Here is a 24,393-nt window from a genome sequence, read left to right as displayed (position 1 = left end):
GCACAATAAATGAATAACTAAAAATTATAAAATAAATAACATAACATAATTAAAATCAAAATTGAAAATATATAATTGGTGCTCAAAACATAAGATCAGAAATAGAAATTTTGAGAATCGGAGAATATATTACCCTCATCACGAATACTACAAAATAAAAACTTATACCAAAGAAGAAGGATTATATGAAAGAAAAGATGATATTTTTTTTGATCAAAACTATAGCAAATGTGGTCTTTATTTGTAGAGGATGAAAATTTATGAATATTGGTATAATTTTTATAATTTATTAATATAATATATAAAAGATATATAATTTTTAAAAAAAATATTTATCAACCAATGAGATTGTGTCATTTGGTACATTGATTTGTGTATTGACCATTAGTGTATGGAGTAATTGATTCACTTGGATTTTACATGATTTTAGAGGGTAGTTTTACTTGGTTTTGATCATATATTGTTTACTTTGAGAAATGGTTATAGCTACTTCTCTATTATGTTGGTATTTTGATCATTTTGTGAAGAATGTGTAGAAAAATGTACAAAATATGTGGATGTGCAGCCGCTTTGGTTCGAGACAGCTTTTCTGGAGATTTTGAAGTCTGATTCGCACGTAATGCATATCATTCTCTTTGTGTTTGAAAGAGCTTCGCGTGGATATCTTAAATGTCTCAATCGGAGTTCGGTAGAAGAAGTTATGGCCGTTTTACCAAGACTGCGCAAAGTAGTGACATAGCTGGCGACCCGCCAGGTTCGCATGCAAACGAACCTGGCGACCCGCCAGCTAAACACGAGGAAAACGCCGTAGGCAGCTGGCGACTTGCCAGCTTGGACGCACACCCAACCTGGCGACTCCGACAGTTTATTTTGGGCCCAAAGTCAACCCTAGGTATATATATGCCTAGGAAACGCTTCCAAACACTACTTACACGCCTCCTACCCAAAAATACCACTTTTTCACCTAGAAAGAAGAGAAGAACGAGCAGATGACGAGTATTCATTGCAAGATTGAAGAAGAGGCCTCCAATCCGCCGAATCCGATTCTAGGAGTTCATCTTTTAGTTTTATTCTTGTTCAAACAATGTTTTTGAATATTTCTTTTACTGTTGTGTTGAACATGAGTAGCTAAATCCTTCGTAGAGTTCTACGGGGGAGATACAATGATTCTTATGTTTAATTGATTTCTTCTGTGATTATACATTTATTTGACTGATCACCTTATAAATGCATGTGGATTTTACTACAAGAACTGAGAAGTGAGTAGTTTAATTTGGAAGAGAAGGAATTGATGTCTTTGTCAATATAATCGAGAGATTTGAGCCTTTGAATAAAGCTAAGTATCTTAGGAGCTATTAGGAGTTGTTGTCTTAGTTCTAGGAAGGAGACTTCGGTTCTAGATAGCAATCTACAAATTATATGCTTCGAGAGAAGATATAGTTTTACCTTAGTGATAGCTTAATAACCCTTGAGACCCTTTGTTGGCATAGTTTGGAAGTTAATTGAGCATAGGATTGTTGTTATCGATCATGTAGGATTCTACCCTTCTCATCCTTGATCTACATCCATTTTCTCTTATTTGCTTTTAGTTCTCTATTTATTTTTTAATTGCTTTTACCTTGACTAATGAGATTGTAACAAATGGCATAATCTCATTGATCAATAAAATAACTTGAGATAAAGACCACTTGATCTTACTTTACCCAATAGTCAAAAAGAGTGTGATTTAACTAATTGTCATTCTTCATTCTCTATATTAAATCAGTCATACATTAATACTATATATTATATACTAATACAATTTTATAATATAGTTATCAATATTTTCTTGCCATGTACTCTGGCTTTATATATTTATAGATTATAGATACGACGATGCCTTTTAGACTGGCAGGAAATTTCGTTGTCGAAATGCAAATATTTTTAATTTTCGCCATGAGTAATAAATGTATGATGGGCCGGGCTGGCCAACAAATCGCAGCCTCACATAAAATGGGCTTTTCAGTTGAAATAAAGAAGTAGGAAGCCCAAATTCATATTGCATTTTAATTTTATCGATATTCGATACAACTTGAAAAACAAAATCTGAGATCTTATCTTTAGCTGTAAAACATCAGGATTTGACAAAAACAGACTCAGCAGTACATTCAAACATGAACAATACCTGAATGTAACACACAGTTGACATAGTAAACTATAAACAAACCCTGGAAAATTACTTGGCAAAATGAAGATTTATAATTTCTGGAATAGTATATTGATGTTTATCACGGTTATTACAAATAATTTTAAGGTTTAGGGATGCATATATTCTCGCTATTTTGTCGAATAGAGTAAAATAATCTATTTTAATTAGGTATTGGGTCTTTATAAAATTTAAAATAATAAGCATGTTAGATTGAGTTTTAATTAGAATAATTAAATACTATAGTCCTTACAAATTTAAATGTGCATGTGAGTGCGTCTTTGCTATTCCAACTTGCAGAAATTCTTATCCACATGATATCATGAAAACATCATAAACCAATGAGCAAGAAACAAAAAGATAGCAAGGAAATAAATATTAAGGGACAGTTACAAACATATAGTTACATTTTGAATATCCACTGTGTTTCTTACACAACAGCATCCAAAAACAAATTCTGAAAGACAATAGAAAGGTTTATACACTTTGATTATTCTCCCCATTACTACGAGTTATTTCTTGTATTTCTACCTCACCATTTTGAGGGGGAGGATGAATGACCACATTATCTTGCACTGCTTCATTCTCAACCTCTGCCACACCATCTGGTTCATTATCAACCTCTGCCACACCTTCGGTTGATTCTCCGGCAACACTAGTAGAATCCACAACAGGATTAAGTCTTGATGAACTCCTAAAATTGATGCACTTGTGTACGATAAAATCGATGCAGTTATGTACAAACTGGCTGACATTGGTGGTCAGTTTTCGTCCAATTGGTGTTTCCGAGCAAACCAGAGCTAATCCAGTTACTGATCCTATTATTATGAACAGCCCTGCAAACTCAAAGAAAGTAAGACTGGAGGTTCCTTGTGAGATCCTTGAGGAAAGCGGATCTTGGGAAGAGTATCCGGGGCCGAAATTCTTTTGCTCTATCGCTGTCATGTTTGAGCCTTGAGTAACATCCAAAATGGCCTTTGAGAAATGAGCAGCCAAAGAAGAGCCCTTGGGAAATGCCTGCATAAATATATTGATGAGTTTAGAGAAGCAAACTTATAGAGTTGATAAATGAAAAACTTACAAAGCCAAAGCCACCCATCCGGTATGTTGGTCCGGCCATTGTGTATTTGTTGTCGTATTTGTTGAGAAAAAGTTTCATGTAAGGGATTTCATCAAATATGGCGTCTATGCCTCCATTTTCGCTTCCCAATTTCATCGCTTCATGGTATTCTTCGGCTGACGCATAAGCCTTCAGCCTTGAAGCACTAATATGTAGATGATCAATCAGATATTTTTTCATGAAGGATCCATCCTGGCATCCCACGTGGTAATTATCTGAAAATGCAAACTTCAATTGATCGATTGTCAGAATAGCTGACAAGTTTGCCGTGTAGCTCTGCATTAGTATGAACCCCATGAACAGCCAAAATACTAACACAAAAGAAGACCAGCCATTTGACACCATATTTCCTAACCAAAGTTCAAAACAAGAAATTTAGGGTTACTCTTGAAAACATTTAGATATATTTCAGGTTTTGAAATCTTATAGAGTCGAGCTAAAGAAGAATAGATTACTTTCAGGGAAAGCAAGAACTGCTATTGGAAAAAAACAAACCACTCCAGACTTCTCCTTTGGCGCCATCGCGGAATCTACTTCACTACTAGTAACACGGTGTTCCAATACGAGAAGAACTATTCCCATCACAATGCACGACACGATGATCGCCAACCAGAGATCCCAATTTAAGGGCTTAACGAAAATCCACATGTCGAATGGCTTCCTGTTTTTGACCACTAGCACAACTCCTGATTCAGAATATGGGAGTGAGAAATCAACATATTCTGCCCTTGGAGCCCAATTCGTCGTGTCTCCCACCACCATATCGAATTCCTACTTTGAGAATAGAAATGGAAACACAATGTAAAAGGAAGCCTTGTTCTAGCACAATGCATGTTTTGAGAAAACGAAATTACCTCAGGTATCTTTCTTAGCATGTCGTTGTAGCTCCAATTGACATCTCGGGTATCATTGTAGATACGGAACTCATAATTGAGGTGAAAGGGTAGCACCTCTCGGGCAGCCAAGAAAATATCTATTGAAAATCCAGATGCTTTTACATGGCCATCTCCAAGATCTATTGCATCAACAAACTCTCCGAAACCATGCTTCCAAGGAATTCCAACTCTGAGTTTCCCGGACGAAGGAATAGCCCAACCGATTGGTCGTGTAAGAGAATCTCCAGGCCACACAATACTTTTGAGTTCATCTGCTGATGCTGAGTAATGTGTGCTAATATCTCTTACTATTCCTCTGTTTGGTATCCAAAATCCTACAGTTTTCTCTCCACTTCCAATCACATTGAATATCTCAAACTCGGACGCCTTAAGCTTTCCATCAACCAGTTCAAATTCCCCACTCAAGCCTCTAAATTTGATGTTTGACAGTTTCTTAACAAGTTCAGGCCCAAATGTTGAGACACTCAAATTTTTATGTGTTCCATTTGTGGTTGCACTAATATTTATTATGGAAGAATTTATCTTTTCCACTGCAAATGCTAATGCAGTGACCGCATCGTAAGCCCACAGACCATAAGCATTTAGTTCCATAACTGAACCGGTAGTGCTGCGCAAAGGTAGATTTCTTTTCCATCTTCTTCGGAAACTATCAAGGTCTTTTGAGCGCGACAAGTAAGGTCTAATGCCAATAACACCTTCCATAGAATCATGGGTAGCGAAATCCATGGAATCCATGAAAATTGATAGACTATTCGAGATGATCCATGCATACCCTTCACTCATGACCCCTGCTTTTTTAGCAAGAGGGAATAACCGGTTTCCAAGATAGACGTTCATGATCACCAAGAAGACACGTCTCTGCCTTGTTGCTAACTTGTTGAGTTCTTTCAAGATATCTCTATCATCAGCAGAATTCGGGATAGCCACCATGTATGAAAGTTCAATATCAGCCTTTTGGAATTCCTTGTTTAAAAGAGACACAAACTGACTGCCATAATCTGTGTCTTCATACAAAACAGCCAATTCCGACCACTGGAACTCCTTGCAAATGGCTGTCAGAGCTTGCGCTTGCACGGTGTCGTCAGGGGTAGTCCTGACCAAGTAGTGGTTGTTTGTATAGGAAGTAGCCTTACTACTTGAAGTGAATGAGATAACAGGAACGCGAACATTTTTGCCGAGTTCAGCAAAGAATGCATCTTCTGTTGAACTTTCTGGTCCTATGACTCCTTGCACGACCTCTTGCTTCAGTAGCTCTACAACTGCATGACATGACAATTCATATTATTGATGCATAAATCATTGACTATATGAATCATTCATAGAAATACACAATTATCTTGAAACTCCTACAGAATTGATAAAATATCAAGATGCATGTATTAGTACATTACTCCATTCCTAAAGGTAATATTAGTAATGAAAATAATTTGAGATGTTAAGGTCTACATTTTTGAGATACTGTTTATAAATGGAAATATATCATAGACATTTCAATATGGAAAAAAAATTACTACTTTGCTTAAGGGATAGAGATAGTATCTCATTGTTATGTTCAATGAGACAATTTCTCGAACACAAACCACGCATTCATGCACCACATCGGCAGTCGGGCATTAGTATTACAAGCAGTGATGCAGAAACAACTCTCTGTTTTCCTAAGTACACTTCGTATTTACGCAGTTCCAGTTTGTTTGTAATCGATTTTCTTCCCCCAATTATCGATATCTCAAAGCCCTACTCTATTTTTTTTTGTCAAATGTTTCTTTGGTGTTGTGTGATCATTTTTTTTATGGCGCAATTGCTCTTTAAATTTAATTTCTTGTCACATTAAAGGTTTAGTTAAGAAAGAACACTTTGAAGTCTTCCTGAGGAGAAAACATCCTACATACTTCTATAATAAAAAAATGATACACATGCAAATAGAAAAACTAAAGTTCAATTTTAGTCATTTATATTTGCCCTAAAAAAATTTTTTAGTTCATATATTAAGTTTATGACTTTTTTTGTCTTTAACATATTATTTTGATACATTTTACTTCCAAACAATGTCACAAACTTAATGTATGGGACCCTAAACGAATTTATGGAAAATGTACGGGGCCAAAATTGAACGTTAGTCCTAAATTATAATGAAGTTACTCCCTCCGTCCCTGAAAGTTTGTCCCACTTTTTTTATTTCCGTCTATCCCACAAAATTTATCATATTTCGCTTTTTACCTCTTTTGGTAGTAGATCTCATATTCCACTAAATCATTCATACTCACATTTTATTATAAAACTAATTTACATTTCTTAAAATTCATATCAGGTCAAAGTGGGACAATATTTGGGTGACAGAGGGATACTTATTAAATTGATTAAATATTTTGATTATTAATTTTAACAAAAAAAAAATGATTATTTTGAACTATAACAATATGTTTTGAACCAAAAGGTATCAAAACAATATGTTATGGATCAAAAATTACAAACTTAATGTATGAAACTAAAAAAAAATTGAAACAGAGGAAAGTGACTAAAATTGAACTTTTAGTCAAATAGAAATAGAAAAAGAAAAAAAATGATAATGTGTGGATATAATATTGATGAGAGTACACCGTGTGGGTATCAAATTATTAATTATGTACACTACTCCCTCTGGGAACAAAAGGATTGATAAATATTACTCCCTTCTTCCGCTTCTTTTTAAAATTTTGGTATAAAATTTTTGGGCATGAAGATTAGGAAATTGTATTAAATAGATTAAATAAAAATAGAATAAAATTAAAAAGATAATAAATAATAGAGAATAAAGTAAATGACGAAATAAAATAAAAGTGATAGGATGTTTTGTTTTTTGTCAAAAAGGAAAATGACTCAACTTTGTTAGAACGTCCCTAAAAGAAATACGACACAACGTAGCTGAAACGGAGAGTGTAATACATTTTTTATTAATATAAAAGATTTTACATTTTTTCCTTAAAAAACACTAAATTACTATTAACACATCCATTACACACTTTTTATCTCTAAAATATTGTTTCAATTAACCTTTTCTCTCTTAAATCAATGGTATATTCAAATATATTATTTTTATTCACTAAATAAAAAAATAAACAATAAAATTATTTGTCATTCCAAGTATAACATATAATAATATTTTCTCAATCTTTTAAAAATAAAATATTTTTTCTTTTTTCTTTTTAGTCAGATCCCTAAAAATAGAAACTTTCTATTTAAGAATTTTTTTTCTCTCTAATAAGGTGTGATTCATTTTTCACTAACAACTTTCTTTCTATCTTTCTCCTACTTTTAAAATTTTTCATTAAAACTCATATTATTTCAAAAGTTTCTATTTTTAAGTCCCTACTATACACTAAAAATAAATAAATAAAAACTTTAAATTGCCCCGGACAAAATTCGTGTATTTTCTTCACAAAATACGTGGGTGGATCATATCACAATTAAAAGTGTAAAACCAACAAGAATTATTGAATAAATATGTTTTGTTCTACAAAATCCAAAAAGCGAACATGTCCTCAAACTACAAAAACTCTATGTAATTAGCTTTATTTATTTGATTTCATTCCAGATTTTATTTTGCCACGAATTAAATTAAAAAATACAATTAGAATAATTTTCTATAAGATTTAATCTCTTGTATGACTGAGACTTTCATTTTTTTTATTAAATTTATGAAAAAAAAGAAAAAAAAAATCCAATTTCTCACATCCATTATCCATTACGTTGGAGATAAAATGATACTTCCATCCATCCCTCTTTAAGAGTTCACATTTTATTTAACACGAATTTTAAGAAATATAAGTGAAAATATATTGAAGAAAGTAAAATATATATCTCACTTTTATAGTATTTCATATGTCCACCATTCAAAGAGTCATTTCGTCATTTTGAATTGTCCACGGTTTATAAAATCAATTACTACTTTATTCTAAATTTTAGTTTGTGCACCTCATGTTCCACTAACTCGTTATTGAACTTTCAAAAGGTTGGGTTTTTGCCACGAACTTTCAACTTGACAAATAATATCACAAACTTTACCCGAGTTCGTTATTCCAACAGTGAAAAAATTTCGGCTATATTAATCGATTGAAAAAAACAAAATTGGTGAAACTATCCTCAAAGTTTGAAGAACTTGAAGCTCTCGAAGTTGTTATCAAGAAATTACAAGAAAAAAATTTGTATCATAATATTATTTGCAGGATTTTTTTTTGCCGATGGAAGATAACATACTCGAGCAAAGTTCGTGATATTATTCGTGATGTTGAAAGTTTGTGGGAAAAAACACAACTTTATGAAAGTTCCTTGATATTAGGGGCCAATATCCCTATAAACTAATTATTAAAAGTGAGTGTCATATTCTACTCACTTTCTCCCTTTACTTTTCCGTCAAAGAATTTTTTAAAACCTTCGTCGAATCAAAACGACTTTTTAAATAGTGGATTGAATGAGTATCAGTTTTATAATAAAATGTGAGTGTAATGAGTTAGTGAATTGTTAAATCCATTAATTTATTTTAATAAAAAAATAAAAATAAACTCTCATAATGGAACAAACTAAAATGAGAAAAGTTAACTTGTATTGTATTATATATATAAAAAGCAATATACGAATGGTTAGTTAGTACTATATGAGATAAAATTGTTTAGAGTACTGCTCCTCCATTTAGCACACAATTTAAAAAAAATTATAATAATAAGTGAGTTAAAGTAAAACGATAATAAAATAAGAAATAAAAAAAATAGATAAAAGAAAATTTAGTAAGAAAGAAAAAAAATAAGTAAGAAGAAATTATTTCTAATGTGGAAGTATTAAAATAGCAAAATAACTTAAGTAAAGTAAATTAAATTCACCCCATATCTCGATTAACTCGGAGGGTGTATTAATGAATACAATTCTCACTTGATTAAATGAGAGAAACTTATCAATAAATTAAATTCACCCCGTATGGCCGTATCTTGATTAATTTAGAATTTCGTTTTTTTACTTTACTTTACTTTACTTCAACATCACGCATTCACGTTTTACTTTGAAAATAATACTGGTATCTTTTGTAGTTGACTTTTGACTCTTTCTTAATAATTTTGAAATGCTTCAAGAGAATCATTTACGTTTTACATTGAAAATACTTAATAATTTTAGTAGTTAACTATTGACTCTTTCTTAATGCTTCCTTCATCCTTATGTACTTAATAATTTTAGTAGTTAACTATTGACTCTTTCTTAATACTCCCTTCATCCATTTAAAAAAGATTATGTTAAATAAGTTAAGTAAGAAAATTAAAAATAAGATATAGAATAAAGTAAGAGATATGAGATGTGTTAAATTTTGCTAAAAATAAAATGATTCTATTAATACAATTTAAAAAATTGAATACGACTCAATTAAAGGGCATGGAGAAGGAATACTAATTTTGGTAGTTGACTTCTAACTCTTTCTTAATTAGTAATATCTTCCATCATATTCTAAATGGAATATTTTTATCTAGCACGAGATTTTATATAGTGTTGTTTTATGAGTTGAATGAATAGAGTATAAAGTACACAACTTAATATTTTCAAAAAAATAAAATTTGCACTTAAAAAGGGAGGGATAGAGTAATAAATTTGATAGTTGACTTTTGACTCTTTCATAGTCATTTATATTTTTCTACTTTATAGTTGGTTAACTTTTAAACATAATTTTCTTAAATTTATTAGTAAGAAGAGACACCTCACTAAGATACCTCATTAAGATAATTTTGGTAGTTGACTTTTGACTCTTTCTTAGCTCATCAAGAAAGATCGTTTTTGCTAACATAAATTAAACAGATTCTCTAGCACAAGTTCAATCAAAGCAAATAATTGAATAAATAGCTCCAAAAGACAAGAAATAAATTGTTTCTTTTTTGGTTACAACGACATACCTGCAAAGTTAGCATCAAGTATAGTGTCTGCATGTCTAGTGTGCAGTTGCAACCTCGTTGCATAATTTGGATGTTTTTCGTAAAAATCTTCAACCGCCATTTTAATGCACGGATCCACCATGGATCCCATAGGCGAGTTCATGTCGAGAACTACACCGATGGGGATGGTCGAAGTCCGTGCCCCTTCGGAAGTTCCATTTTCCGCAGCAGAGGTGGTGTTGGTGTAGATATCGAATAACAAGAAAAATAGTACTATAAAAATATGGGTTGTGAAGAGATGAATGTAGGCCATTGGTTTGCACAGTTCTCATCGTTATTTCACCTACATGATATGTTATAAATAGAGAGAGAATGTGACATTCTACCCAATACACTAGAAAGAAGTAACGCAGGGCGGTCTATTCAACATAGTATATATCTATAGAAAAAAAATAGAAAATTGATTTATGTAGTTATCGTCAACGATATGGAGTGTAAAATTAAGAAATGAAAAAAAAAACACAAAACTTATAGAAATAAAGAAGGGAAGAGAAATACATATAATGGTATAAAAAATGGAGAAGAGTTTTATAAGGAATCTGGAATAAATTTTAAATAAAGAAAGAGGAGCTGAAGAAATTTGCGGAATGGTGAAGGTTTGTGAGAGCTGGAAGCTGTGAACCGTTCAACAGCTGAGTGGGTGCCAAGTCAGCTCATTGATGAGATGATCAAGTTAAGTAGTTGTAGTTAATCATGAAATAAGTGTGTGATTAGTTAGCTAATTTTAGCAGGGGCTTTAGGTTTTGTGTTCATCAGGGTTGGTTTGGATCCCCTAGCTCCACGCATAACAGGGTGTTACATACATCCATTAATAAATTATAATATTAAAATAATATATAAATTATTAAATTTTTTTATTTTAAATAATTTGCTATGCGTAATAGCAGCTTCTGCTGTACTTGGAGCCACAGTGGGAAATCCAAACCCATGTTTATCATCATATGCTCCCTTTAGAGTTTTGTTCTTTGTTTCATTGATATGGATACGATGATTATCGTGGATTGTACTATATTCTAATTTTCTAGTAACATCTAAATTTCTTCTCCTGCATCTTGAATTCCTAGCCAAAATTTTCTTGTTTGTCACGCATTAAAATTTAATACTTCCATCGCGAGTTAATTGAGTTTTATAGGAGTAGTATATTTATAAACCCTAAGCTGATTAAGTTATTTTTCAAGAAAAAAAAACTCATACATTATAACACGAAATAGTGTTTTTTAATGATGAAAAGTAAAAAATCATAAATTTTATCAAAATTTGTATGGGACAATTGATAAATGCACATAAGTCATAATTTAATTAGCTAATTTTATAAGTTATTGTATGAGATAAATCATAATTTAATCAAATATATTTATAATTTTAATTGTAATATTCTTTTTATAATGTAAATATTTATCAGGGTTATTTGTCTATAAATGCATGAACTTTCATCATTTTTTGATTTTTTCCCTAAACTTTATTTTTTTGAATGTAAATACATAAACTTTAAATTTTTCTTAATTTTTTCCTAAACCAAAAATTAAAATTGATGTGGCAAAATATAATTAAACAAAATAAAATACCACCTCACCTCTTCCTCTCTCCTGTATATCTGTGTATCTTCTTTCATCTTCCCAAACTTCCATTTCTTTCGTCTTTTCTCTTTCAATCACAGAAAATATTTGACAAAATACAATTGTCATTCTTGGATTTTCTTGGTGCCCGCAGTTTTTCTTTATATGTTTAGGCTTAATTGTTGCTGTCGTTGTTTGCTAGATTAGTGAATACTCACACTGCATTCATTAATGTTATAAACATTGATTTAAACTTGAATGCTTTAGAACATGATAGCAATTTTATAGTGGAAGAGATTATTTATTGGGCTAATTACCCGTAAAGTCATGAAATTACAACATAGTTTGGTTTTTCCATGTGAACTTTAAATGTTACATAAAAAGTCATCTATTTTATTCGATTGTAAAAATTTCCCATCCGACTCGACCCGATAGATTTCCGACACAAATTTATCCTACGTGGCGCGCCAGATGCGTGACTTGGCAAATGACAAATTTATGGTTCAATTCGAATTGTAGAATTAATGCTACTTTTATATATGCTAAATTCGATTTGTATGTTTATGTTGATTTGTATGCTGAATTCGATCGTATGTTTTCATTTGTGCTACTTGTATGTTTGTGATAAGTCCAAGGTCAAAGATTGCAAAGATAGAAGAGAAACAATCAGAATTAGTAGAGTTTTGCCAAGTCATGCCTCCGGCGCGCCACGTATGATAAGTAGTTGTGTCGTAAATATATCGGATCGGGTCGGATGGGAAATTTACACAATCCGGTAAAGTTCATGACTTTTCATGCAACATTTAAAGTTCATGGGAAAAATCAAACTATATTGAAGTTCATGACTTTACAGACAATTTGGCCTTATTTATTCTTAATCTATGATCCAATTGATATAAATAGCTTTTGCTTACAGTGTAAAATAACAGTGTGCTTTGTTGTATATTGGGTACGATAAGATCTGCCTTTAAATTGTGAGTGTGTAAGACCTAAATCCAAAGATGAGAGTCATGTTTTCATGGTATGTTTTGAGCAATTGAAAAAGGAGATTGAAAAAAAATGGAGATTTGGGAAATGGAACGAAGGCAATAAGGAAGAAATTGATGAGAATAATGAGATTAGTAGGTGGAATTTCATTTTCTAAAAATTTTAAATTATAAAATCAAAACTACATTGTTTTGATTGCCAAGTAAGTTTTAGTTTGCCACGTTAGTTTAATTTTTGCTTGGGGAAAAATTAGAAAAATGCAAAGTTTACATATTTACGTTCAAAAAATAAAGTTTAGGAGAAAAAACGTAAAATAATAAAAGTTCATGTATTTACAAGTTAATAATCCTAAATATTCATTGTATTGAATCCCAGCAATGGCAGAGCTAGTGTAGAACAAGGCAGTACAAATGTACCCCCAAACATTGACTCCTTAAGCATATATCGATACAAAAATATAAATGTGGACATTGTGGCGCATCAGATGAGTACTAGTTATATTATTATTATAGGGTCTCAAGTTTGTTACTCAGTAGATGCGGTTTATTTTCTCTTTTTGTTACTTCTTCTGTATTCATTGAAAATAAAATCTTTAGCAAATAATTTATGTTAGTTGTATTATAGTATCTGTATTCATATAGAACTTCTAAATATTTATCACTTCCAAATATTGTATCTTTTGTATTATATTTTTCCTTTTTCGTTTTTTTTAATATTGAAACTTTGTCCAAATATTCTTCTTCTCTTTCAAAAAATTTATTTATTGTGTATTTCTATATTTATATTTACATTAGGTATTTACAACTAACAACTAAGATATTCACAATTCATAAGCTATCTATATAAAATATTCACAATTAATAAAAATAGCAGATTTTAAGCTCTAAACCTCTGTAAATATCGTACTCCTGAATCAAAATTTTTGGATCCGCCACTGAATCCCAGGTCTATATCCTGGATTCATTGTTAGTTATGAATTGTGAATATTTTAAAACCCGTCAAAAACGTTAGAAACCAATTATCAAGAAACAAAAAGAGTAACAAGGAATTAAATAGTAAGGTACAGTTACAAACATGTTGTTACAATTTGATTTTCCACTGTTTTTGTTATGCTACAACATCTAAAATACAAATTAATATAACGACGATGGAAATGTTTATACACTTAGATTATTCTCCCCATTACGATTAGTTATTTCACCAGAATTTTGAGCAGCATGAACATTGTCAATGAGGGCAATTTCATGAATTTTTACCTCACCACGTTGAGGTGAAGGATGACTAGTCATATTATCTTGCACCGGTTCATGAGCATCCTCCGCCACGCCTTCTGTCGATTCTCCGGCAATACTAGTAGAATCCACAACAGGATTTAGTCTTGATGAGCTCCTAAAATTGATGCAGTTATGCACAAACTGTCTAGCATTTGTGGTCAGTTTTCGTCCAATCGGTGTTTCCGAGCAAAACAGAGCTAATACCGTCACTGATCCTATCACAAGGAACAGCCCAGCAAACTCGTAGAAAGTAAGACTCGAGGTTCCTTGTGAGATCGTTGCGGAAAGCGGATCCTGGGAAGAGTATCCAGGGCCGAAATTCGTTTGCTCTATCTCTGTCATGTTTGAGCCTTGTGTAACATCCAAGATGGCCCTTGAGAAATGAGCAGCCAAAGGAGAGCCCTTGGGAAATGCCTGTATAATATATTGATGAGATTTAAGAAGCAAACTTAGTGATTTCAAAAATGAAAAACTTACAAAGCCAAAGCCACCAGTCCGGTATGTTGGTCCGGCCATTTTGTATTGGTCGTCGTATTTGTTGAGAAGAATTTTCATGTAGGGGATTTCATCGAATATGGCGTCCACGCCTCCATTCTTGCTTCCCAACGTCATCGCTTGATGGTACTCTTCCGCTGAGGCGTAACTCCTCAGCCTTGAAGCACTGATGTGTAGTTGATCTACCAGGAATTTTTTCATGAAGGATCCATCTTGGCATCCAACGTAGTAATTGTCTGAAAACGCGAACTTCAGTTGATCGACGGTCAGGATGGCTGATAAGTTCGCCGTGTAGCTCTGCATTAGTATGAACGCCATGAACAACCAAAATACTAAAACCAGAGCAGACCAGCCATTTGACACCATGTTTCCTGTCCAAATTCAACACAAGAAATTTAATACTATTGATGAGATTTTGATATATTTCAGGTGAAATGAAGGAAGAGCTTATTACTTTCAGGGAAAGCAAGGACTGCAACGGGAGACCAGTAAACCATTCCAGACTTCTCCTTGGGCGCCATCGTGGAATCTACTTCACTACTAGCAACACGGTGTTCCAATACGAGAAGAACTATTCCCATCACAACGCACGACACGATGATAGCCAACCAAAGATCCCAGTTCAGGGGCTTAACAAAAATCCACATGTCGAATGGCTTCCTGTTTTTGACCACTAGCACAACTCCTGATTCAGAATATGGGAGTGAGAAATCAACATATTCTGCCCTTGGAGCCCAATTCGTCGTGTCTCCCACCACCATATCGAATTCCTACTTTGAGAATAGAAATCGAAACACAATGTTAAAGGAAGCCTTGTTCTAGCACAATGCATGCAATGAGAAAACGAAATTACCTCAGGTATCTTTTGTAGCATGTCGTCGTAGCTCCAATTGATATCTCGGGTATCATTGTAGATACGGAACTCATAATTGAGGCGGAAAGGTAGCGCCTCTAAGGTAGCCAAGAATATATCTATAGAAAATCCAGATGCTTTTACAATGCCATCTCCAAGATCTGTTGCATGAACAAATTCTTCAAATCCATGCTTCCAAGGAATTCCAACTCTGAGTTTCTCAGACGAAGGGATAGCCCAACCGACTGGTTGTGTAAGAGAATCTCCCGGCCATACAATACTTTTGAGTCCGTCCGAGTAACGTGTGCTAATATCTCTTACTATTCCTCTGTTTGGTATCCAAAATCCTACAGTTTTCTCACCACTTCCAATCACATTGAATATCTCAAACTCGGACGCTTTACGCTTCCCATCAACCAGTTCAAACTCCCCACTCAAGCCTCTAAATTTGATGTTTGACAGTTTCTTGACAAGTTCAGGACCAAATGTTGAGACACTTAAACTTTTCTGTGTTCGATTTGTGGTTGCACTGATATTCAACATGGAAGAGTTTATCTTTTCCGCTGCATATGCTAATGCAGTGACCGCGTCGTAAGCCCACAGACCATAGGCATTTAGTTCCATAACTGAACCACTGCTCAAAGTTATATTTCTTTTCCATCTTCCTCGGAAACTATCAAGGTCTTTTGAGCGCGACATGTAAGGTCTAATGCCAATAACACCTTCCATAGAATCATGGGTAGCGAAATCCATGGAATCCATGAAAACTGATAGACTATTCGAGACGATCCATGCATAACCTTCACTCATGACCCCTGCTCTTTTAGCAAGAGGGAACAGCCGGTTTCCTAGGTAGGCGTTCATGATCACCAAGAATACACGTGTCTGCCTCGTTGCTAACTTGTTGAGTTCTTGCAAGATATCGCTATCATCAGCTGAATTCGAGATAGCCACCATATATGATAGTCCAATATCAGCCTTTTGGAATTCCTTGTTTAAAAGAGACACAAACTGACTGCCATAGTCTGTGTCTTCATACAAAACAGCCAATTCCGACCACTGGAACTTCTTGCAAATAGCTGCAAGAGCTTGCGCTTGCACAGCGTCGTCAGGGGTAGACCTGACCAAGTAGTGGTTGTCTGTATAGGAAGTGGCCTTGCTACTTGAAGTGAAGGAGATAACCGGAACGCGGACATTTTGACCGAGTTCTGCAAAGAAGGCATCTTCTGTTGATCTTCCTGGTGCTATGAATCCTTGCACGGCATCCTGCTTCAGTAGCTCTACAACTGCATGACAACTCTAATCATTCATGGAAATGCACAATTGTCTTGTAACTATTAAGAATTGATAAATATATCAAGATCCATGTATTAGTCAAATCCTAAAAGTTACTAATATTAGTAGTGAAAATATGTTGAGATAATGAGGGTAATATCTATATTGTAGACATTTCAAAAGGAAAAAATATGATTATTTTTATTCTTTAAGGAGTAGAGATAGTGTCTTATTGTTAGTTTTTGAAAGTCTTTTTATGATTTAAATCAAGAATATATAATTGTATGACAAAGAAAGAAGAAAAAGAAACGACAATGCATGGATATTGACTGGAGACCATATACACATCATGTTGATATCAAATTATGTCACGAAAAAAAAAAGAATTGAAAACTTTAAATTGCGCGCTCAAGACAAAATTCGTGTGTTTTTTCACAAAATACGTGGGTGGATCATATCACAAATAAAACCAACAAGAATTATTGAATAAATAAATTTTGTTCTACAGAAACCAAAACCGAACATGTCCTCAAACTACAAAAACTCTATATATGTAAGTAGCTCCATTTATTTGATCTAACATTCCACAGCATATTTTGCCACGAATTAAAGCCAAAAACATGATTAGAATAATTTTCTATTAAATTTAATCTCCTAAAAAAATGAGACTTTGAAAATTTTTATTAAATAATGAAAAAAGGAGAAAAGTCTCTTTCACACATCCATTATTCATTACATCAGACCTAATAAAAATATCAAATAACAAAGCAACATAGAAATAGTTAGTGTGAGAAAAAATTGATTGGAGTACTATTAATAAATAACGAAGATCACTTGATTAAAAAGGAGAAACTTACCAATATAATTTATTTCTATAAATAATTAATACAACAATGAACTAATAAGAGTATAAATTTTATAAAAAAGATACCCTAGTCAAGTTAGTCTCATATCTCGACTAATTATGAAAGTCAAAATCACTTTGCTTAAATCAATGATCCTATACGTTTTACTTTGAATATTAAATATTTTGGTAGTTGACTTTGGACTTCTTACAAAGATCGTTTGCTAACATAAACTAAACAGGCTCTCTTGCACAAGTTTAATTAAAGAAAATAAATTAGCAACAAGAGACAAGAAATAATTTGTTTCTTTTTTTGGTTACAACGACATACCTGCAAAGTTAGCATCAAGTATAGTGTTTGCATTTCTAGTGTGAAGCTTCAACCTCGTTGCATAATTTGGATGTTTTTTGTAAAAATCTTCAACCGCCATTTTCATACACAAATCCACCATGGATCCCATAGGCGAGTTCGTGTCTAGAACCACACCGATGGGGATGGTCGAAGGCCCTTCGGAACTTCCATTTTCTGCAGCAGAGGTGGTGTAGCTACCGAACAACAAGAATAATATCAGAATATGGATTGTGAAGAGATGAGAATGATTAATGATAGTATTGTTTAGCATGGCCATTGGTTTTCCTTTTTTCATCTTTATTTCACATACGTGATATATTATATAAATGGAGAAGTATGTTACAGATTCTACGCAATAAATAGAAACGCGTTGAATAATTCAACATACTCACATAGAAGAAAATTGATTCACGTAGTTATGGTCGACGATGCAATGAAAATCTGAGAAATGAGTTAACATATTTTTTGACAATCCATTTTAATTTATGTTCACACTTTTTTATATTATTTAAAAATTTGATGACATAGAAATTCAATTTATTTCCTATCACTCAGTAGTCGTCAAAAAAATATTCAACATGATACTAAATACCAATTTTATTACATATTATTAAACTTTTTCCTTCCTTTTCTTTTAATGAGACATGTCATTTTAGTCTTTTGCTATGGATTGTTATCACGATAGTATCGCATAATTTTATAAGTTTATTCTTTCCTTATGATTATAATTTTTAAAAATTTAGTAATAGATTAAAAATAAATGCACCTATATTTTCATACCATTATTTATTACTAATATTTATAGAAAATAAAAAATAAATTACTACAGTGTTATAAGTGTAGGTAAATTACCTAACATATGACATATCACAAAATAATAAAATAGTGAACATATTTTTGTACTGTGATTATGTATCGGTATCAAATTAGCTACTAAAACTTTAGAAATATGACTAGAGGTCCTTCGACTCTTATTTAATATCGTTTGAACTGCTTTTTTATTTTTTAAATATTTTTTATGTGAAACTATTTTCAAGCATTATTTGATACAATATATATTGTTGCATTTTTAATATAACTTTCCATCATGTACTACTTCCGTCCTTGAAATTGAAAACTTTTGAAATATTATGAACTTTAATGAACAATTGGTAAAGTAAGAGAGAAAAATTAGTAAAATAAAATAGAGGAAAAGAAAAACGGATAAAGTTAGAGAGATGAAAAGAAAAGTATTACATGTGTTCCTTCTTAGTTGAGTCATTTTTCCATTTTGGAAAGTTCTTTTTTATTTTACTCTCTTTTACTTTATTTACCTTCTATTTTATTGTCTCTGCTTATTCCTCTCTCTTATTTTTAATTTATGTACGTAATACATTAAACATATTTTTCTTAAACTTCGTGCCGAAAAGTGATGCCTTAACATGAGAGAATGGAGGAAGTAGTGTTAGTAGATTATGGGATCTACGTCCTAAAATAGAAAGTTTAGAAAATTTTTATTTTTAAGGGATGACCCAAAATAGAAATAATATCTATTTTTAAGGGGTGGAGGTAGTATCTCTTTCTCTCTTCCTCTCTTCCTCTCTTCCTCCTCTATGCTTCAAACAAACTTTCACATAGTTGTGTTTTTAAAAAAATTAAAAACAAAAAAAGAAAAAAAGAAAAAAGAAAGAAGAAGAGGAAGTCCGGGGCATATTCCGAAAAATGAAGAAAGTTGGAGACGCATTTACATTTTCATATTTCAATAAATTCATTACTAACACGCGTAAGCACTGCTTACATTTTCTATTTTCATTTTATTTTATCCTAACACAGTGTTAACTGTTAAATCATTAAATTATACTTTAGAACATGGATATTTATAGGAATCAACTATCGTGCATACTAAAAGATTATGTTATTTAAATTGTAGTATTTTTTTCAAAATTTTTATTCAAATATAATATATTTTTAATAATAACTATTTAAATATTATATCTATATTAAGTAGTATTAATTTTTCAGTGTGTTCTGCCCTTCAAATTCTATATCCCAGACCCGCCGCTACTATTTATCATATCAGTATTAAACGTGTTTTTCGAAGTGGATTATACTTTGATATGGTGGTTGACTTCTTAAATTTAAAAAAAATATATAATATAAATTGTAACGAGTTTAGTTTAACAGAATAAAATGAAATTTTGGGATATGAAGTTGGAATAGAAAAATTCTTCACCGATAAATAGGACCGTGTGTGAAATTGACATGTAAAGGATATAACTCAAGATTGACTTTTCAATGCAAAATTAACGAACTTTTTAAAAATTAAACTATTTATACTGATCGTAATAGAAAAATATATTAAAATCAAACTTTTGTGTCTGATTATTTACATACTAGATTATAAGTTATTTTTCGAATTATCTTATATTTTTCAGAAGTTATCATATGACATTCTCGAAATTATGGAATATTTAATAAATTTGTTGTAAATTCATCGTCGATCGAATCATTACTAAGACTGTTTGATTGGTTTCTTTTTATTGACTATGCCAAAATATTGGAGAGTATAAGGTGTAAACAATTGATATTGAATTTCCACGGTTAATAACTAGTTCAAAATTCTTTCCTGAGTATGTATGCCTTCACAAAATCGTGTTAAAATTCTAATATATTGTCCCACATCGGTTTGATGATGATCTTATCTCTTCTATATAAGGATGGATAATTCTCCTCTTATGAGGTCTTTTAAGGGATGAGTGGCTCATTTTCTAATATGGTATCAGAGCGGGCTCAAGTCGATGACGAATTTATTCTCTTTATCTCTTCTCTTGCCTACCCACGTGATGGAAGTCCGATGTATCATTCCAGCCTACACGTGAGGAGGCGTGTTAAAATTCTAATATCTTGTCTCACATCGGCTTGGTGATGATCCAATCTCTTCTATATAAGGATAGATAACCCTCCCCCTTATAAGGACTTTTAAGGGGTGAGTGACTCATTTCTAATATTAACAATTGATAGTTTTACCATAAAGCATTTCCAACATACTATTAGATGTTGGGTTAGGGGGTATGATATATTGTTAATTCATCCCTAAATCGTCAACTACAACTAAATGGAGTAGTACTAACTATCAATTACTAGAAGATTGGATTAATATATTAAGGTACAAGATCATTCAACTACTAGTATCAATATAGTTGGTATTTGATTTCCTAGATAAAATAATACCAAGATACAATCTATGATTGAGTTGTGAGATTATTTTAGTCATGGGGGTTAGCTATGACTAATTATCCCATGATTATTCATCTAGGATTGAATTGTGGAATTGAATCTCGTGAACCAAACACACTATATATTTAATCCGAAGATACAATCGTGTAAACCGAACCCCCTTATAGTGTATAAAAAATGTCAATTAAGGGTATTAACGTCAATTAACAAAAAGTTAGTTATAACTAACTTTTAAAAAATATCTCTAAAATTTAAATTATTTTTTCACACAACATATATCAAATTAAAGATAATTTTATAAGGATTTCAACGAGATCTCAGTTGCATATGTTTCGATGTCAAAATTTTTAAAAAAATTAAGAATTTTCGTATTTTTTGACTAGCAAATAATGTCAACATGACAATCATAATATATCAATATAATGCATATAAATACAATGCCAATGTTAAATCGTGTTGACATATTCAAGGAATTGTATTGTTATTTTTTATACACTATATTGACAGTTTTTTCAAAATCCTAAATTTGGTGATTCTTCTTATCTTTATAAGTTTAAATAATAGTAATAAAACAAAATTACACATGTCAATTTGTAGACCACTAGATCTCTACAAATCTAATAATTTTAAATTAGTTGTAGTTACCAATTAAAGAGCAAGTTAGCAATTGATCACACCACTCGGTTAGTACATTAAATTCTTGTGTTTTGTTTTCCAAGTTAAAGTTATAAATTGATCCCAACGGAATAATTGACTTCGATACATAAACTTGATTTGAATATTCATTAGGAGTATGGGACTTTTATTACGTTTGAGCTAAAATGGATTTGACCATTTTAGGAAAATCCAACAACCCATAGGAGTAAATTTTCATAAAATTCATATAACCTCATTCACCCATTTTAATCATGATTTCATACTGAAATCAACTGGAGAAATTCAGAGTCTCCTTTAACCCTTTTTCTATGATATAGGGGTTATACTTAGTAATAATAACTACTAAAGTATGTTTTGTATTTCTTAAAAATTTAAATATTTAGTGTATGAATAAATTAATCATACCGTTTGTTATTTTGGTTAGTATTGGATATTTCCATTAAAATAAATTGACTTAACAAACTCATGTTGAGATGATTGTCAATATTATTTTTGCTTTGATTTTTTATTATGTTACAATTTTGAAGTCTTGTTTGTACGTGAAAAATTGAAAGTACATACTAGAAATTTGAATTTCCGAGAAAAAGTGAGTATGTATATAAATACAAGTATAGAAGCGTGGGAATACATTCCTAATTAATTAGCAATCTCAAACTAAGACTAAATCTTAGTCATTAGATTAGAAGATCTAGTGGTTGAAATAATGTTATATAGATTATATTTTTAATTAAAAAAATTAATAAATAAAATTAGAGGGTACTAATGTCAATTCTCTCTCATTAAAATCATCTTAAAACTTTAAATTTACGTAACTCTTTCGATTTAAATTATTTTTTCGTAAAAATTATATCAAATTAAAGATAATTTTATAAGGATTCCAACGAGATCTCAATTGCATATGTTCCGACGATGTTCGGATGATGAAATTTGATATTTTTTATTTTAGTTTTCGTAAATGTTGATAACCAGATTTTTATCAACAAATATATCAAAAAATCTCAATAAAACTATGTAAAAATCTCAATAAATATGTGTTGATATTTTCTTGTACTAGTGTTGATATTCTTATGTCATATTGTTGATATTTGTAATACACTATGTTGATATAAAAAAACATTCACGAAAATTATCATATGATAACATAATGACGATATTACCCTTTTGATGATATTTTGTCTACTATTTATTGAGATTCGTAAGATTTAATCTCATCCATTTATTTTAAAATCTAAGGATAGAGATTTAGTCTTGATTTTAGATTAAAGTGTTATAAGCATTAGAATATGACCCATAAAAGCGTAACTAAATATATCATATAAAAATAATTTATAGTACTATATTAGAGGGATTCAAATACTAAGAAAAAAAAAAATTAAAAACCGCTTAAAGCAAACTCCACATGTAGAGAATTCACGGTGGTGGCCTATCTCCGGAGCCCATCTCAGAGTCTATCTCAATTTTTTTCTGCCACGTCAACAGGCTCATCACATAGCCTATCTTATCTCTCTTCAATAAGAGCTCATTCCAGAACCTATCTCAGAGCTCATCTAAATTCCACATCATCATTATTTTTAATATTTACTTTTAATTATTTGTGTAATTAAAAGACAACGTAAATATATACGGCAAAAAAAATTCATTTAAAAACATAATAAAATATCATACATTAAAGAAACCAAAATAAAAAGAGATAAAGATAGAAAACATAATAAAAAACAACAGAAGCACACCCTCAGAAGTACTAGGGTTCCGGCTCATCCCCCCCGATACAACCCATTAACCCTATAAATTTTGGCAATCCTTCAGTTGCAGATATATTTCTCAGTACTTGAACCCTCTCGCATTGCCATCGTAGAACTCGTGAAATTTAGCACATTCATACACCAGGTGTTTCCAATGCTTCCGTAGATCATCGGGCTAGTGTGTCGGGGGCCCTGCGGGCTTTACTTGTTCCTATCTTTTCGCGATACGCCCTCAGAAACCGCCCTAGCACTTGTTGGCTAAAATCGGGTCCTTAGATATCTGTGTCCAACAATGAGCAAGAGCAATCGACTCTTCTATGGAGTAGGTACTCATCGTCCGTCCAGCTTTAGACGCCTCCCCGACTGTCTTGTCTTCCCCTTCATGTCGGGCACCTTGTTGCTGAAGTTCATATCACTATGGAGAGAGTAATAAGATTAAAATTGAGATTGGAAAGTGATGAATGTGAATTGATGTATAGGGTATATATAATGGATTAACAATTGAATTAAATTAAAAATAAATATATAAATAAAGGAAATATCGGCTCGATCATCGGCCGGAGCCTCCGCAATGGAGGCCCATCGCAGACCGATGCGAAAACGATATTGCCATCGGCTGAGGCTTGCAATCGGCGCAAGGGCGGGGGCGTTGGGGTGTGGAGATGGCCTCCCTCCCCACAATAGTAGGCTTTGAGAGGCAATACGGGGGCAAAACGCAAAATGCCCTTATATACAAAATGCCCTTATATACTCCTATTGGCTATTACCGAATCATATTTTTTTTATTTAGATTAATTGTCCTTATGCAAGTGAGTAATGCTAATGGTATTAAGTGCGTGAATCAATATAAAATGAGATATACTCGATCCGTTCTATTTTAGGAGTTCCAGTTGAGTTCAGCACGAGTATTAAGAAATATAAAGGAAAGTTGGTCAAAAACGATGGTGGAATGTGGGTCCTACTTTTTTATATTAGTTTTATAATAAAATGTGAGTG

The 24,393-nt window shown here is 32.1% G+C and overlaps 2 protein-coding genes across 2 annotated transcripts; both read right to left on the bottom strand.

The window, feature by feature from the left end:
• Positions 1-2,571: 2,571 nt before the first annotated feature.
• LOC125219911 (glutamate receptor 2.8-like) lies at positions 2,572-10,399 on the bottom strand. The gene is made up of 5 exons (XM_048122005.2): positions 10,108-10,399; positions 4,160-5,460; positions 3,761-4,076; positions 3,267-3,655; positions 2,572-3,202 (listed from the first exon to the last, which is right to left on the bottom strand). Exons 1-5 carry the CDS (start codon positions 10,397-10,399, stop codon positions 2,663-2,665), a joined length of 2,838 nt encoding a protein of 945 aa, XP_047977962.1. The 3' UTR covers positions 2,572-2,662.
• Positions 10,400-13,707: 3,308 nt separating this feature from the next.
• Positions 13,708-18,062, bottom strand: LOC125202705 (glutamate receptor 2.8-like). The gene is made up of 5 exons (XM_048101151.2): positions 17,762-18,062; positions 15,312-16,597; positions 14,913-15,228; positions 14,441-14,829; positions 13,708-14,377 (listed from the first exon to the last, which is right to left on the bottom strand). Exons 1-5 carry the CDS (start codon positions 18,057-18,059, stop codon positions 13,847-13,849), a joined length of 2,820 nt encoding a protein of 939 aa, XP_047957108.2. The 5' UTR covers positions 18,060-18,062; the 3' UTR covers positions 13,708-13,846.
• Between the last annotated feature and the right edge of the window lie 6,331 nt (positions 18,063-24,393).

The sequence above is a fragment of the Salvia hispanica genome, chromosome 2 (genome assembly GCF_029641045.1).
Source record: "Salvia hispanica isolate PSC_SH4W2 chromosome 2, Shi_PSC_v1, whole genome shotgun sequence".
Taxonomy (NCBI): Eukaryota; Viridiplantae; Streptophyta; class Magnoliopsida; order Lamiales; family Lamiaceae; genus Salvia; species Salvia hispanica.
This window is presented reverse-complemented; position numbering and strand designations above follow the sequence as displayed.